Source organism: Mesoplodon mirus (assembly GCF_964341445.2).
Source record: "Mesoplodon mirus genome assembly, chromosome: 4".
In the NCBI taxonomy this organism is placed as follows: domain Eukaryota; kingdom Metazoa; phylum Chordata; class Mammalia; order Artiodactyla; family Ziphiidae; genus Mesoplodon; species Mesoplodon mirus.
The window spans coordinates 160889779-160907618 of NC_138979.1; the positions used below are offsets into that span (position 1 = coordinate 160889779).

The following is a 17840-nucleotide window of genomic DNA, read 5'->3' on the forward strand; positions in this document are numbered from 1 at the left end:
ACATGATCTAAGATGTAGGCAGGAAATTCACGTAAAGGTCCACGCTGTCCTGGAATATGGCTAATGACCAGTTAAGCTACTTGCAGCGTGCGTACTAGCAATCGATCATGTGAGAAGTCTCTAATGTTAGCTTTCTGAAGCTCTGTCTTCCCTTTGTGGAGATTTCAGTTCAGCATATGGTTCATAACATCTGACTTGCTTAGGTGTAGGTCAAAACTTGGAACTTTTAATTGAATGTACTATTATTTTTAAAAGTGAAACACACTGTAATACTATATTTTTTCATCAGAAACATGGGAATGAAGCCTTAGAACTCTACCCTGCTGAGCTATCTCTTTTATTTCCAAGTAGCCTAATATTTCAAACAGTGAGAAGATGATTTTAAGTTTTAAGGAAGAAAAAGGTGGTTCCAGCAGGGGGAAATTAATGTACTCATTTTGCTTATCTTTATGTTATAAAACTTCTCTTAACCTTCTTTCAAAATGCAGAATCGAGATCTTCTACTATTGGGTTCTATCCCAAGAGTAAAAGATTCTTGGAGAATTGACCCTTGGAAAGGGTTAAGAGCAAGTCTTGTGTCATTCAGACCATTTTAATGGAATTTTCACTGAACTTTACATTTTCTACTCTGTACTGATTACTATAGCTGGGTGAAATCCAAACTTTTCTTGGTTAAGAGACTCCTTTGGTGGGGGGGATCATTGGTATGATATTTTGTCTTCTTTAGTGCTTCAGTGAACCTCATAGATCTGACTCAGAATTTATAAATATATTATTCTAGTGATGTTTAAGGTTTTCAGATGATTTTTTGAGGTACAACTGTACAAATTCCATCAGTACTAAACTTTTAGCACCATCATTTCAGCCTTTGTCTTGGTTTGTTCTAAACATGTATTTGGAAAGGATGGTATAATTTATAATCTGAAATACTACCTAATTAGTTGAAATTGACTTATTAGTCTGGCTTAAAGACTAGAAATGTATAAAACATGTAGATTTCCTGGAAGAATGATGATGCTCTAGTACACTCTTACACAGAAGCTATTGTCCTGAAATGTTCAACATACTTTCCAACTTTACCTGTGTGTCAGTCTGTTCTATGAACTTGAACATTCCCAATAGTAGAAAGATATATGGATTCTTAAAAGAAGATGCTGACACCTTTGATGAATCTGTCCTATATAATAAGTCCTAATATTAAAGTTCTGTATGTCAAGACCTAATAGAGAACAGAGTCAAAATGAAGGAAAGGGGGAATCAGTGAATTATGTGGAAAAAGCATACACTTGCTAGGTGAATAAACCGAAAGGCTTACTACATAGCTAAATAGGTACACTGTGAAATTTGAAAATCTTATGTAGGACTTCGTTTGAAATAAACCACCCAGTTATTTTATTAAATAAGATATAAATTGCCTGTGGAGATTTCTGGGTTTTCATATAATAGAAAGATGTAATTTTTGAAAAGACATCAGAAATAATAATCTAGTTTCCAACTGATGAAAAGTAATGCTCTGAAATTGATTCAGTAAAATTAGTGTTTGTAAGATCTAACTGGTAAATGGATTGAGTCATTTAAAAATGAAGTTGAACTTCATAATTGTGTTCAGTGATACCAAGTTTTCTCCCTTCTTTTGAGTATCTAAAAGTACACTGGAATATAAAGTAACTGTCTTAAAGAACACTCTTTGGACCTCATGGCTACTATCACTTGATGATAGCAGTTGTATTTAGAAAATAACCTAGCTAGTATTATAAATTCTCTGCTACTCTGAATGGTATTAATTGAGCACAGTAACTACCATACATTCTTACCATATTGGCTATATAGCTGTTGTTCAGACTACAGTTGTGTGTCCTGAACTGTAGTTGCCGCCAAGCGCCTTCATGATACTATTCTAAAGTGACCATTCTGAAATCTGGGCAGTGAAGTTTGGTGAACTTGGTAATTCAGTTTCTTCAAAGATAATGAAACTGTGTTTTCCCTCAGGATATATTTATAAATAGTGAGTGGAAACTGAATCCATTCCCAGTTTTAATGCTTTTCCAATTCAAAAGTGATGTGCATGTATGTGTCTCTTTCTAACCCTTCGAGCTTCTCTCTGTGTACGATTTAGGGTTACATTCCGAAAAGCAAATGGGAGATGGACACATCTGAGGCAAAGCTAGGTGGGTATTTCCTTTTTCCTGTTTTTATATGTGATACCTGATGGTAATGGTCATAGATCTTTCTGCTATAAGAAGAACAAATTTCCCAAAATTTCTGCTTAAATGAAGATTTTTGGCCTACCTTATTACATCCTCAGTCTATTTTGTTGGCTTTCATTTATGTCTTGTGACAGAGTGAAAGAAGACTATTTTAAAAGAACTACCTTCGGTACCACTTAAAGTTTTTAGAGTAAATGGAAATATGTGATAAATTTAGTAATAAAACACTGTCGCTTCTAAAATCCATTCATTTATATTAATCAGAAATGTTGGTGTAGGTGAGATTTCTACTTTTTAAAAAAAATATTTAACTGCAGTCCAAAGTTGAACCTGATTATGAATACTTTGGGTAATAGTGGTAGTAATAATAATAAATATTGAAGTTTAAAAATTAATTAAAAGGCAGTTATTTTCCTTGTATAATAAATTAGAATTTCTGAGTTGGGGAGGTAGATATATAATTCAGGTCTTTGAGGAGCCTGCTTTGTAAGATTCCGTTTAAATTTTCCTCCAGCTTGTCTTTAGTGCCAGATTACAAGGTAGACTGGTGAAAATTATTGTCTAAATCAAAAATTGGAGTTGCTTAACGTGAGGTTCTTTGTCAAGCAGAAAATCATACATATCCAATGGATTTTCCCCCAATATTTCACTGTAATATTGCAGAACAATTTTTTTTTACCTCACCTAAAGAGAACCATTTAACATGTTGATTAAGATGTATTAGTAAATAATTTAAGATAATGGTATAAGATTTTTTGAAAAGATGGACCTTACTAATACATGAAGTATGACTGTTGGTCTCTGCATTTCTCCTCCTGGAATTATGCTGGAACTCCAAAGCTGAAGTAACCATAGAAATATATCTTAAATTTATAGAACAAATTTGAGTCATTTAGCTACTTCACTGTTTGGGGCATATTATCTGTGTTTCTGACATCAGAGGGATGCACTTTACACACAATTGCATAGGCTATGCTTTTTATTTTGCCCAGCTGATCATGTGAGCCATTGATGACGACCAGGTCCTATGTGAAAAGATAATTCCGTAAACCTTAGTATTACCATATTGTTGCGATAGGTGCTTTGTTGCAAAGTCTAGGATTTTTTTCTAGTGTATGGCATGTGAAAATGATATGTGGTTACTGACATATTCTTGCATTCGTCCTCCCTCTGTGGGAAATCTTAATAATAAACCATCTCCTTCCCTAAACTTTTTAAAGTATTCATAAGTGTTTAAATGCAATTAAATATGTAGGAAAATAACAATCACAAATTACTTTTTTAATAATAATGCTTTAGATATGTTTATTTTAAGATTAGATTAAATCTGAAGTTCTGTACTTACAGAATAACCTATAAGACTATAAGATCGTTTCCCTATTTTCTGGTTCTCTAAGTAGTGATTATCTTTTGAGGCAAAGAGAAATGGTAATTAAAGAGACATGGGGATTGTAAAATATTTTAGCTAAGCATATAATCTTTAGAGGCCTTATGTAATATATTATCTAGGATAATGCTTTTTTTTAACTTGAGCTAGTCCACTTTCTATTTTCCTTTCTAATTTCTAAAGAGAAAGGAAAATGGAATTTAGTTATGATGATTTCAAGATAATATGACATTAATCTTGGTATCAATTTCTGGAAAAAATTCTGGCCTATCTACTATTTGCTTCTCAGAAAATACATTTTATGTAAATTCAGCCCATTTTAAAGGCAGAATGTTAGACAGTGATCCAGAAATAGAACTGTTAAATAAACCATTTCAATTAAAGGCACTGAAGATCTAGTAATGAATCTAGGAAATAAATTCTTACATGTTTGCAGTTGGGTTTTTGTTTGTGACAGTGATGTTTCGTATAGTGACTTGCCTCTTGCACCACTGTGTTATCTTGAGAGCTATATCATCTGTAGAGAAAGGCAAATGGAGTGTGAGCATTCCTGAAAGTGCTTGCTTCTTTGAGATTGGCCCATGGAGCCAATTGAGAAAAAGAAGAAGAGCCTAAAACATGAGGCTCTTCATTTGAGAATTAGCCTATTTATGTTGCCTTCCTTATCATAGCAAATTCAGTAGATTTGATTAGCAGGTACACTTTATTTTTCTGAGTATTTTACCAACATTTCTTAAATTACTCTTGGTAACATGATTATGCTGGGTGGAAACATACTAAGCTTTAGCAGTGTCATACATTGAGCTAGACAAGCTGAATCTGTAACTGAGGAATTTTGATTTACAAATGAGTCTGCCAGTGAGAAAATACTTAACCTATAATCTTTCAAAGAGCTGTTAAATCTCATTGTAGAGTCTTGATCTGTGTTCATTAAGTACAGTATACAGTTCAGCCTATGTGTGAGTGTTAAATTGGAAGTGGTGTAATTTTAGAAAAATTCACAACTGGCCTGAGCTGCATCTGGCATGGGTGTCATGGAGTTGTTGAAGACTGCCTGTGGCCCACCTTCAGTAGCACCTGAATGGCTCCTTTCCAGCTGGGACACAGGCACCCTAATGCAAGGGTGGGTGTTACATGCCACATCAAATGCTGGGATTCAGCATTCAAGCTACTTAAATTCCACTGACATGATTTTGGTTTCTCAAACTGAAAAACCAAAAGAATATTTGAGACTGTTGTCATCCTAATTTAGTCTTCTTCATATCGAGTACTTTTGCTTTTCTCATCTCAGTGTCATTTGTCTCTGCTTATGAGTTATTGTGTACTGGCCTTCTACATGTCAGGCAGTTTCATCTCCACAGTTGGAATGCAATTATTATTTGTATAGGCACGTAACCCTTGTGTGTTCACTGTGATCAAATTTTCAGAAATATCATTTATGTCTAGAAAATATATAGATATATCTAAAAATTTTTTTTCTGTTGTGCTGTAATAATAATATATACTGTTCTGAAGATGTGGTAAAATTCTGTGACCTGCCAAGTTGTATATTTATACTTTCATCTTCATCTTAAAACTTCACCTTTTGAAATTCAGACCTCTGAAAATCATTAGTATGAGTGTGTTGGACACCAGTCGTCTTCTGTAACTAACAAATACCCCAGATTCCTCTTCCTTCACCTTATGCCATACATCTGTGTGTTTGGGTTTCCAGGATGCCATGTGGAAGAGGTATGAACCTTTCTTCAGCCCCAAGAAGGAAACTTTAAACATGTTGTGCACAATAAAAATTCAAATTAAACATTACAAACAAGGGTGTTCAGACTAGAAATACATGCTCTTCTGAACTTCCATGTTGCAAATATGGGACTCCTGGTGTGTAACTCCTGTCATACACCCAGTGTATGAGGAAAAGTTCTTGCAGTTTTCTCACTGCCCTTCTGTATTGCTGCCTGGCCATGTTCTATTCTTAGAATTGAAATATGGAATCTTCCTTTGAAGTATGTTAATGTGGAAGTTGATTTTATTAAGTTTGGAAATCCTTTGAGGTTTATTCAATAAGTGTATTGGAGCTGCCTACTCTTCTGCTAATACTGTACACTGTTGAACTGAGAACAGTTTTACTGTTTATGGGACTTCGTTGGTTTTCTAATACCATGTTCCATGTCCCTGTGCAATCAAGATGTCACTTCTTTAAGATCTTGTATAATATGGCCTGTCATATACTACATGTAGGTTAGAGCCATTTGGTACAGCATGTGATTTACAGAGGAGATTAGAAGACTGTTTCTGTTGAACTCAATCCGTGTTAAAAATTTTCCGAAGTGATATGATAAAAATTTCTTGGGTTTTGTAAAGTGTTGTAGTTTGCCTTGCTGATATTTCAATAATATTGCGTTTATGGGGGAGGAACTTAGGAAATAAAAGCTCTGCCAAGTATGCAAAATCTTACTGGTTTTTGAGGCCTATATGGTATGCACAGTTAGTTGTGTGTATAACTTTTACATTTGAAGCATAAACTCACCTTCCCTCCTGCTTCCATTGTACTTTTCTTTTCATGTCAAGTTCTCTCCACCATGATGCCTAAAAGGTCTCTATTATATATACACTCTGCACCCTTTATGGACTTAAATGAAGTGTGGTTATTGTGTGTTTCTGAAGTGTTTAGGTTTTCCTTTATTGACCTACTTAATAATAGTGTGTTTATAACTACAGATGCTCCAAAAATGTAGTGCTTCAATGTAGTGCATACATATATATATATATGTATATGTATAACTCATAATATTTCACATGTAGAATTCAAAATCAGAATTAACAACCAATAAAAAAACCCACACATTTTCATCGTGTGTTCTTGAAGACACCTAAACTCATATCTAATAATTTCTGAATCAGCAATCCCTGTTCATTTAATTGATTACAGTTTGGGGCTTTTGGAAAGCCTCTCAGATTGAGGATTCAGAAAGAAAATTCAGATCCAGCCACTTTGGCTGACTAGCCCTTAGCCTCAGGATGGTCAACAGCACTTCACAGTATAACCAAAGAAAGTGGTGATTTGTATAGTCAACTTACTCATAAACATTCTCATGTGGTCAAAATCCCAAGAAACTGTTAATCTAAAACCTTTCTGAACGTTAGCTTGGCTCATTAAGTTCTTGAACTACCTGCTTTTCATATAATACGATACACACATGGTTGCACATCTAATGGGTGGTGTTAATATTGTGTTAAAGAAAAAAAAGAATGGAAGAAATTGCTTTTAGAAAAACCCAATGTTGCATTTTCATCAGAACATGAGAGCTGAAGTGTTGTGATTTTAGGTGGGGTGGGAGGATAAGGAGGCCAGGAAACAAGTGCCTTCTCTCGTTCTTGTTACTTAAACCAACATAGTAATATAAAGGCTGCCAGTATGAACACCAGATAAACAATGGAAATTGCACAGAACTTGATATTATCTCAGCCAAGAAGATAGTTTGGATCTACAAGTGATGCTGCTCTCAAAAATGCGGATGTGCCCTCTGACAGTGTTCCAGCCTTCTTTTCCCTTGTTTGTGTGTCGTGTGCCAGCTCACACTCGTCCTTAATGCTGCGGCTCTGTGTTTGTCCCTCAGACAAGTTGGATGGCTTGAGAACTGGTACTAAAAGGAAACGTGACTGGGAGGCTATTGCCAGCAGAATGGAGGATTATCTTCAGCTCCCTGATGATTATGACACTCGTGCTTCTGAGCCTGGGAAGAAGAGGGTAAGAGACTGTCAATAACTACCAACAGATAATGGGCCCGTTTAGCATCTGGTTTTAGAAAGTTATAGTTAGATAATCATATGAATGCTGTTTTTTTAGAGTGGTTTGGTTTATACTGTATCATATTACACATTAAAAAAAAGAGTCCTTACAAATGATCAGATCAAAATGTACAAGTAACTTAAAAAATGGAGAACAGAACCTCACATGGCTAGCATGTTGTCAACCTTAAAGGAGTTTGGAATGGCTGCTTGTGCCATTTTGTCATGGGGCAAAAGAGCCAGGTGCAAAGTAGAGTATTAAAGAGAATCTATGGGACTTCTTAATGGATTAGATGTAGAGGGTCCAGGATGGATGAAATCAAAGGTGACTCTTCAGGGTTCTGGCCGTAAGCATTCCATGTAGGTGGTGCCGTTTACTGAGTTAGTGAAAAGTAGGGGAGACGTAAGTTTGGGACTGAAAAATCAGAAGTTCAGGGAGGTACCAGTTAAGTTAGAAGTGATAATAGGACTCAGGTCTCCAAAATTTAGAAGTTCAGATAGAGGTAAATGTTTTAAGAAGTAAAGAATAGTCCATTGTTAAATGATACAGGGAAGACAGGTAAATTGAGAAAAGAGAAATAGCCATTGGATTTGGCAACATGGAGATTGTTGATGTTTGATCAAAAAAAAAAAAAGTCAAGCTTTCTTAGAGAGTTGAAGGACAGAAGCCAATTTGGAGATGGTAGAAGAATAGGAAATGAGGAAGTGCAGAACAGCAAATGTAGATAACTTTTTGAAGAAGCTTTGCTATGATAGGGGGCAGAGTAATGAAGCCAGGATGTTGGGTAAGTCTTCCATGTAGATGTCAAGTTCAATAAAAGTGATAATTGTGTATATCCTTTAAAACAAAATAAAGTAAGAGGGATCATATTACATATGATTTGCATAAACCTGTTCCAGCTAGTCTGTCTTGATCTTTCTATTTAAGTATATACAAACCTACAGTTCTTTTTATTTATTTATTTATTTATTTTTGGCTGCGCCACGCAGCTTACAAGATCTTAGTTTCCTGCCAGGGAATTCCCTACCGTTCTTCTTAAATGCCTGCCTAGTGTGCCATTGTTTGGCTGAATAATCAGTTATTTATCCAGTCCCTTATCGGTGGATGCTTATGCTGTTTTCATTTTATTGCTAATATAATACTCTGGTGAAAGTCATATGCATACATCTTGGCATCTTTTTTTTTTTTTTTTTTTTTGCGGTACGCGGGCCTCTCACCGTTGTGGCCTCTCCCCTTGCGGAGCACAGGCTCAGCGGCCATGGCTCGCGGGCCCAGCCGCTCCGCGGCGTGTGGGATCTTCCCGGACCGGGGCACGAACCCGCGTCCCCTGCATCGGCAGGCGGACTCTCAACCACTGCGCCACCTGGGAAGCCCTTGGCATCTTTCTGACAGTATATCTCTAGGGAATATGTTTAGCCGTAAAGCTGCAAGCTCATAGAATATGATTTATCATTCTGACGGATACTGTGAGGTTGTCTTCCAAAACGGTTGCACCTACTTATACACCCGCGTGTGAGGAAACGCCTGTTTTCCCACACTTGCACCAGCGGTGCTGTCACTGAACTTTTTAACTTTTGACAATCAAACAGGTGGAAAAAACGGTATCTCATGTTTCATCGCTCTAAGCAAGACGGAAGTTAATAATAATTTCTTTACCATTACACATCATTTCTTTTTTATGAATTCCCTTAGTAATTCAATATTAAAAGGATATTTATTGTAAGAGAATAAAAATGCCAGTGGATACCATTACAAAGGACTCCAGGTTTCAAAGCTCTTTCAAATATTGCAGGGGCTTCCCTGGTGGCGCAGTGGTTGGGGGTCCGCCTGCCGATGCAGGGGACGCGGGTTCGTGCCCCGGTCCGGGAGGGTCCCTCGTGCCGCGGAGCGACTGGGCCCCGTGGGCCATGGCCGCCGGCCTGCGCGTCTGGAGCCTGTGCTCCGCGGCGGGAGGGGCCACAACGGTGAGACACCCGCGTGCCGCAAAAAAGAAAGAAAAAAAATATTGCAGACAGTCCTTAGACCTGCCCTCGTCTGTGTCTTGAGACCTGGTTAGTGGCCTTCCGTATGTGCCCAGCTCCACGCAGGGACTACTTGTCTTGATACCTCTTATTCCAGTTTTAAGGTTGGGGCAACAGAAAAGTAGAAATAGCTCTTCCTTGGGCCTAATAATTTGGTGTAACAGTGAGTAATTCCAAGTGAGAAATATTTTTCTCTAGTTCATTTTTAGTCAGGTAACTATTACTCTCTTCAATCAGGAGTATGTGATCCCATGTAATTTACTTTGTAAGCTGGGTGGACAAAGAGCATGAGCGGTACACATCCTGATTCTTGTGGCTCCTCTTTTCACTCTCCTCCCTGCCTCCCACCCTCATTTCAAATAGCTTATTTTTTTTTTGAGGAGATAGTAATTTTTTTAACATTTTTATTGGAGTATAATTGCTTTACAATGGTGTGTTAGTTTCTACTTTATATCAAAGTGAATCAGCTTCAAATAGTTTTTAACACTCAAACCACTTACCAAAATCAAGGAAATCCTACAGGTAGCAAGGAATGCAGGACTCATTACTCATTCCTTTCCTGGGGTCTCTTTTTTTTTTTTTTTTTTTTGCAGTACGTGGGCCTCTAACTGTTGTGGCCCCTCCCATTGCGGGGCACAGGCTCCAGATGCGCAGGCTCAGCGGCCATGGCTCACAGGCCCAGCTGCTCCACGGCATGTGGGATCCTCCCAGACCGGGGCACAAACCCGTGTCCCCTGCATCGGCGGGCGGACTCCCAACCACTGCGCCACCAGGGAAGCCCTCCTGGGGTCTCTTGATTTCTATAATTCAGCTTTTTATAAATATTGGGCAGGTTTCTGGGATTAATTTACACTGTAACACAAAGGTAGTTCTGTAGAGTTGATCATATTCGAATTTTACCAAAATGTCTAGGTTTTAAAATATAATTTATTTTTTTAAATTTCTACTTGCTTAGTTGGGTATAAAATGGACTTTAATTTGTGTTTCTTTGATAACTGGAAAAGTGAACATTTCTCTTGTTTGCTGAACTCACACATTTCAGAAATATTTTTGGTGACAACGGGTAAAATATATGTATCGGAAACTTTTGAGTATTGGTCAAGAGTTTTCTTTATTATAACTTTTTTTCTTTTTACAGTTAAGATAAATGGCAAAAACTTGTGATTGTAAATCTCAATAAAAGTACCTCTAGGAAGATTAGGAGGGACATTGACATTTAAGAAGCTATTTCTAGTTGAAAGTCATAATTTTGCTCCATATATTTTGAGTGTTTTGGGTAATTATTCATTCCTTCTACAGCGTTGTATGTCTGTGTGTCAGGTCTGTGCAGTTGGAGGCCACTTAAGGAGTGGACCTCCACTGGAGGAGCCCAACATGTAAATAAATAATGTTGATATAGCATCCGTTTTAAAGACTTAGAATTTAAACTACAGATTTAAAAATTAGCTGTTAGTTTACTCAGGGCAAGATTGATTAGTGTGTTTAACTCTGTGCTAAGGAAGTACTGTGGACTGGTTACCGTTTCTTTGTTCAGTGGCCACAATCCATCTGTCCGTCCGTCCATCCATTCTTCATTCCCCTTAACCATAGTCATCTTTTGCTAAAATGTGTATGCTTGATCCCAGGGAGAGCTGAGAGAGGGTGCATGAATCTGTCAAAGTAAATACATCAGCATTAATGGGCAGAAGGCCCAGAGATCTTGGTACACAGAAGCCCACACTGTTTATTAAAATAGCTTTTTACTGAGGCCCATGAAAGAAATTGAGTCATAGGTTTTCTACCCACAAAAAATCTACTTTAAAAAGAGTCAGGTGTTATCAGTTTTCCCCCACAGCTGTTACTGTGTATCTTATCTTTAGCTAACTGGTTGCTAAAAACAGGGGTGCCGGGGAGGGGGGGAGAAGCCTAGTCATTTGATTACCATTCCTATAAATGATAATAATGAGGGTCAGTGTACCTCTAAGAGCAATTACACATTTCCAGGTGCAGCATGGTTGAGCATGCTTTGGTTCCCTTTCCTTGTCACAGATCACAATCACAATAAATCACAAGCCATATTTAAAATACAATCTTGGCAGACTTTGGTACTAGGTACTGCAAACCACAGTTTCATAGTCTCTCTTTTTTAAGTATTTCATGTTTTAGAGGATATATCTGCTTATATTTTTAAAATTATTACTATAACATGTAAGAATCCATATTTTAAAAATATCAGAATACCAATAGAAAATATCCCTGATCTATATATTTGTAGTTATAATCTTGCCATAAATGGTATCAACTGAGTCTGTCTCTTGGTCTCTTCATCTCATAAATGAAAGTAATCATACCAGCTCCCTGTTTTCTAAGGATAAATTTCAAAAATATTTATTATGTGGAGATAAATAAAACTTAGACTTTCGGGACTTCCCTGGTGGCGCAGTGGCTAAGAATCTCCCTGCCAATGCAGGGGACATGGTTTCGATCCCTGGTCTGGGAAGATCCCACATGCCGGAGCAACTAAGCCCGTGAGCCATAACTACTGAGCCCAGGTGCTGAAACTACTGAAGCCCGGGTGCCTAGAGCCCGTGCTCCACAACAAGAGAAGCCACTGTAATGAGAAGCCCACGCACTGCAACGAAGAGTAGCTCCCGCTCGCCACAACTAGAGAAAGCCTGCGCATAGCAACGAAGACCCAATGCAGCCAAAAATAAATAAATTTTTTAAAAAACAAAAAAACAACTCAGTCTTTGATCTAGGGTGTATATAGTCTGTTAGGGAAGAGAGATCTGTAAGTGGATAATTGCAATATAGTATGGAAGTTCAAAACTAGACATGTCAAAATCCAGAAGTAACTCCAGGGAAGCAATGATTAATTATTTGATTGGCAAAGGACAAGAGGGATAAAGCAAGGGTTGATGACTAGACTCATGCCAGGTGGACCAGGTTAGAACAAAGACGTTTCAGGAAGAGAGTCTAGTTTGTGCAGCCTTACGGAGATGAGGAATGGCCCAGTGTGTTCTGAGAGCTGGAAGTAATTTTGTGTTGCTGTATAAAGTGCCATAGGTACTGCCCAGAGATGCTGCAGGAGAATAGACAGGGCCAGATCCAGAGGGACCTGTGTGCTTGGATTTTATTCCATAGGTAGGGCACAGATTTAAACCTGTGTGTATTTTAGGACGATTCCTCTGGCAGAGTGGATCGGAGGGAGCGAGAATAAAGATAGGAAGACTAGGTAGAGGTTAGTGCTTTTCCTTAGGTAAAAAATGAGGCCAGTGAACTAAAAAGGAGCGACAGGAGGGGGAAGGGGATAGGACTGAACTGAGGGCTGAACTGTTCAGGAGCTGGAGTGGTGGTTAGGACTTCGTGATTGACTAGAGAGTTTTCTTTCTGTAACTTAAGGTATATGGCTTTCTTCAATTCTCCACAGTTAACTTCTAATTTTTTAACCTCCTGGCTTTAAACTAGTTATCCTACCCATTAGACTATTCAGAAAGCTAAGAGGCTCTTTGCGTACTTATTTTTTCTAAAGCCCAGCCTAATGCTGTGTTCTTTTTAGGTGAGATGGGCAGACCTGGAAGAAAAGAAGGATGCAGATAGGAAAAGGGCCATAGGTTTTGTGGTCGGACAGACTGATTGGGAGAAGATCACAGATGAAAGTGGTCACCTGGCTGAAAAAGCCCTCAATCGAACCAAATATATATGAGACTTAGTTTTTGAATGGAGTCATTACTCCTCTGAGGTAAGGGTACACAGTCATATAAATAGCCTACTGTTTGTTGTTTTGAAGAGTTTGAGATAAAGAAGACAGCATGCTTTGCTAAAAATGCTTCTCTTCTTGTATTGTTTTCTGGTTCTAAAAGAGTAAGTATGTGCTAGTTGCCAGCATTTGCAATACAGGGTATTAGAAAAGGAAGCAATTTTCTGCAACCTGGCTTACTTATAAAAATATAAGACTTAAGAAAAGCTTGGATTCTATAGATTTGGTAAGGAGTGGAGTGATGAGAGAGACTAAGGTCTGCTGAATTTTCTGTCTGTTCCTTCCTGCTGTGACAGCCTTTTCTTTTCTTTCCAGGTGGTTCGTTTTGAGGTGGTCTGAAGCCAACGCCTCATGGAGCTTCGTTGTGTGTCACCTTGCTTCCACATTTCAGTTTTTGTTTTGTTTCTACTGCTTTAGTTTTTTAAAGTTCTCCAGTGTCCCCAAGAGGTATTAGGATCTTGCTCTACCCAAGCAAGACATTGATTTTTCTTTTTAACTACTTTGGGGAGGGAGGGATTGATAGCTTAACTGCCGAGGCCAGGTGGAGATCTGCCGGAGGACTCCAACAGACAACGTTTCCTCCACTGTACAGTGTTGCAGACTATCTCTATCATCATTGCTTTGTGGCTGTTTTTGTTTTTTTTACTGTATGTAACTGGTAGCTGATTGTACTAGGATTAAAAAAAATAAACTTTCATGATAAAGCCAATGAGATTCATGGGCTGTACAGCATGAGCCCCTTTCTCTTGTATTCTTAATTTTATTTTTATTGCTTTTTTAATATGGTGTTCTAATTACATGCTAATTGAACATCCCAAAACCTCTTTTCCATTCAATATTATATAGCTCAATGATTCCATCATTCATGTTATAAACACAAGGCTCAGTGATGTTCACAACACTTACCATTGTTTTATAGCTGATTTCTTTCTCTATCTTTGTGTCTTGAAGACTAGTAGAGACAATTTCACATATTCCTCAGTTCCCTGGAGCACATCTGTTCTGTATCATGATGTTTTATTGTTTTATTTATTTTTTGGATCCTTTTTCTGCTCCTCCCTCTTTTCTTTCCTTCCTCTTCTTACTTTCTCCCTTCACGTTCTGTTATGTTTTGATTTTTCCCTGATCTGGCTTTGACTCCTGTTAGACAAAACTGATGTACTCCGTGAAGCTTGGGAGCTTGTTGCCTTACTGCTAACCTTGAATTGTTGATTTTTTAAGTCAAGATTGCAGGGCAGGAGTATGGCGATGCAGAGTGCTCTGGTAGGCAGCCTTTAAGCCTGTCAAGTTTTCAGGTTCTTGCCAGATTGCTCATTATTGGGAAGCATGGCCTTCTGCATAGAATTTCCTCTCTTGTGAATGGTACCAGGTGGAGCCTAGAAATATACAGAGCTAAAACCCAAATATCGTTCCTGTTTAAAAACAGAAAAGGATCTCTTTTCCCTTTTTCATTCTGCAAAGAAAAAAAAAGTTATTTCCAGCATGAGAGAAGACAGAGAAGAGACTTCTTTCTCAAACATCATTCCCACTATGTAATTTAACTCAGTAAGCTGTAAATTTGTTTACAAAAGGCTTGAATATTTTGAAACGTTTACTTTTGGGCTACAAATAAAAACCTTTTAGTTTTATGACCTACATTAAATACTGTGTGAATAGAGATAATATTTATTATTTATTATAATGTTTATTACCATTCAAATAGTATCATTTTGGGTTCAAGAACTTGAAATTATAGTGCTGAAGACTAACGGGAAATTCTGATGGCTCTCTGTACTTTTTTTATCTTTTCTGCAATTCTGAATGTTTACATGTAAGAGGCTTTATGTTATTAACAAGTCAATACTGAATGTATAATTTGCTACATTAAGTAACTTCTGGTGATTGTAGTGTTTAACAAGCTACTTTGATTGCTTATTGGCCGACAAGACATTTCTATGTAGTGATCTTTCTCAGCCGCCTCTCAAGTTGAATTAAGGTACATCACAAGATAGTCAATAGAATTATCATTTATACAAAGACCAACTTACTAATTACTGAACCTACCAAATGTCCGTTCTCATCAAAAGACAAAATTTCCAGAATGTGTTCTTTAGTTCAGGAGGTATATCTGTTCTTATAGAGAATGTTTTACTTCAGTTTTCTTAACCTTTTTATGTTCTGACTGACAGTATTCAGAATGCCAATGAAATTAGAAGTGTTAATCACCCACGAATCCCTTTAAATCTGTCATGCTTTTGCCTTGCAGCCATGGCTTTGTGTCTGCCATCTTATGCCAAGAGGGGGGAGAGAAAAATGAACAGGGTCAGAAATAGCCTCTGCTGATTTTTAGAAGATACAGATTAACATGACCTTAGGCGATGAACATAGTATGTTGCCTACTTTAGGAAATTGGTATAACACATAACCTCAGTGAAAGGAGATTAATGAAAAAAAGATCAGGCACCAAAAATAAAGTAGTAGTCAGTTGATATTTGACTTTGCTGTTAAGAAATTCTTAAATTTACATTATTGCTAGAAGCAGAATAGAAGAAAAAGATCAGGAACATCTTGGAGAAATTTGGTGTGGTTAGAAATTGCCTTGATAACACAAATACTTTAAGTTTATTAAGAGATGTCCTTGGAATCCAGAGGACCAAACTTGGGTTGCATTTATTTGGTAGCACTGTTATTTATTAACATTGTTTTCCTTATCTCAGAAAGCTGCTTGGTACGTGTTTTTTAATTTTTATTTTAAACATACTAAGTTTAAAATCTTTTGTGGTATCTGTGTCTTAATACAAAATAGTCCGATGTTGGGGAAAGTTCCAGTTATCTTTAATGTTTCAGATCTTTTAAACTCAATGTAAAACCTCTCACTTCAGCAATTCAACTCTACTTGTAAACTCCCGTGCAAGTAATGTGGTAGATGAGATGCAGAAATTTATCTATTTGGGAATCATTTATTTAGGGTTAAGCTGGCATATTCAAAATATGTTGTGACTGATACAGAGGTCAAAAGCCATTAATAATACACGGTAGTCTGCTTGTTGACACTTATGTGATTCACATAATTTTCCAGAAGTTCAAATTTGGTTAAGATATCAATAGTTAGTTCAGAAGTTTTTGGATAAAGATAAAATCTTAAATTTTCTAGTTGGATTCATTTCTTGTGAAAGAATTCCGATTGTTGATTGTACAGATCAAAGTAAGTGCCATCTCATCTGGAGACCAAGTATTAAGTTCTGAATTGGATTGCCTAAAAATGTGTTACTTTGGAGGCACCTCAGCTTTTTGTTTAGTGTTTTATCTTCCTAACTACACAAGGTGCAGGTATTTTGGTAATAATAGACCTCTAGAGCCAGCTTACTGCTAGCACTGTAAAAGCAGCAGGGTGTCAGCTACAAAGAGACCATACAGCTGTTTCAGATGGATTTTAGAGTTCAGAGTTACCAAAACTGAGGTGCATTTTCCTAGGCTATAGAAGAATGATTCCTCATTTCTAGTACTGACAGACCCTAATACAGGTTCAAGTTCCTTTCTTAGAACCTACGTGACGTTAATCAAATTATTTACCCTATCTGAGCTCCAGTTTCCTCATCTATAAAATAAAAATAACAAAACTCACCTATTAAATGTTTCTGTGAGGAGTAAATTGAGATAATGCTTGTAAAGCTGCTTGGCACAGTATCAAGCTCAAAAATTGGTAGCTGTCATCATCATCATTATTTTTTGACTTGTTCTCATATATGCTTTTAAAATTAAAAATTTTCACTTGGCTTGAAGATAGTTGTCACCTTTTATAGTCAGCTGCTATAACTGAGCTAGGCCATATGAAATAGTGCAGTGAGTGTAGGTTGGAAGAGTAATAATTTAGAAGCATTTTCAGGTAACCAGTGAAAAGAAAATAGTAATTTTTATGAATAAGTAATACATTCATATGGTATGAAATCAGAAGGTTCAGGAGTATGTATAGTAACATCTCCCTTCCATCCAAGTCCTCAGCCTCCTACTATCCCATCTATAGAGGCAACCAGTGTTGACTGTTTCTTTTGTGTCCTTTCAGAAAAATTCTGTGGATAAGCATTAACATTTTTGCTTCGGTTTACCCAAATGGTAGAGTGCTACACACACTACTATGGTGTTTTTTGTTTTTTGATTTGTAGTATGTCTTAGAGGTCATTCTGGTCATATAGAACATTTCCATTCTCATCCCCCCCCCTCCTCTCTCCCTCTTCTCCCCCTCTTCTCTTTCCTCCTCTTTAATTTTCCAAAGGTACCTTCTTTTTTTTTTTTTTTTTTTTGCTGTACGCGGGCCTCTCACTGTTGTGGCCTCTCCCGTTGTGGAGCACAGGCTCCGGACGCACAGGCCCAGCGGCCATGGCTCACGGGCCCAGCCGCTCCGCGGCATATGGGATCCTCCCAGACCGGGGCACGAACCCGTATCCCCTGCATCGGCAGGCGGACTCTCAACCACTGCGCCACCAGGGAGGCCCCAAAGGTACCTTCTTATTGTAAGAAGCTTTACTGATAATTTTTAGAAATTTATCTGTATTTCTGTTCTTTTGATGGCATGGAATATATACTGTGTGGGTCTGTTTCTGTACAGTTTTATCACGTGTGTAGGTTTGTGTATCCACCCTCATCTTCCTCCCCCTCCCACCGCCCCATCTCTAACCCTAGGCAACCACTAATCTGTTCTCCATCTCTGTAATTTTATCAT

At 37.6% G+C, this 17840-nt stretch overlaps 1 protein-coding gene across 5 annotated transcripts in view; it reads left to right on the plus strand.

Moving 5' to 3' along the window:
• Positions 1-13850, plus strand: part of YLPM1 (YLP motif containing 1) — a 75244-nt gene extending 61394 nt beyond the window's left edge. For 4 of the 5 annotated variants that reach the window (XM_082618661.1, XM_082618662.1, XM_082618663.1 and 1 more), the window contains 4 exons: positions 2117-2168; positions 7209-7339; positions 12941-13123; positions 13457-13850. In XM_082618661.1, the coding sequence (XP_082474787.1) occupies positions 2117-2168; positions 7209-7339; positions 12941-13087 (330 nt within the window). In that variant the 3' untranslated portion in view covers positions 13088-13123; positions 13457-13850. Of the gene's footprint in view, positions 1-2116; positions 2169-7208; positions 7340-12940; positions 13124-13456 lie in introns of those variants that run through there. The other variant, XR_014293868.1, reaches the window with a different exon arrangement.
• The last annotated feature ends 3990 nt before the right edge of the window (positions 13851-17840 follow it).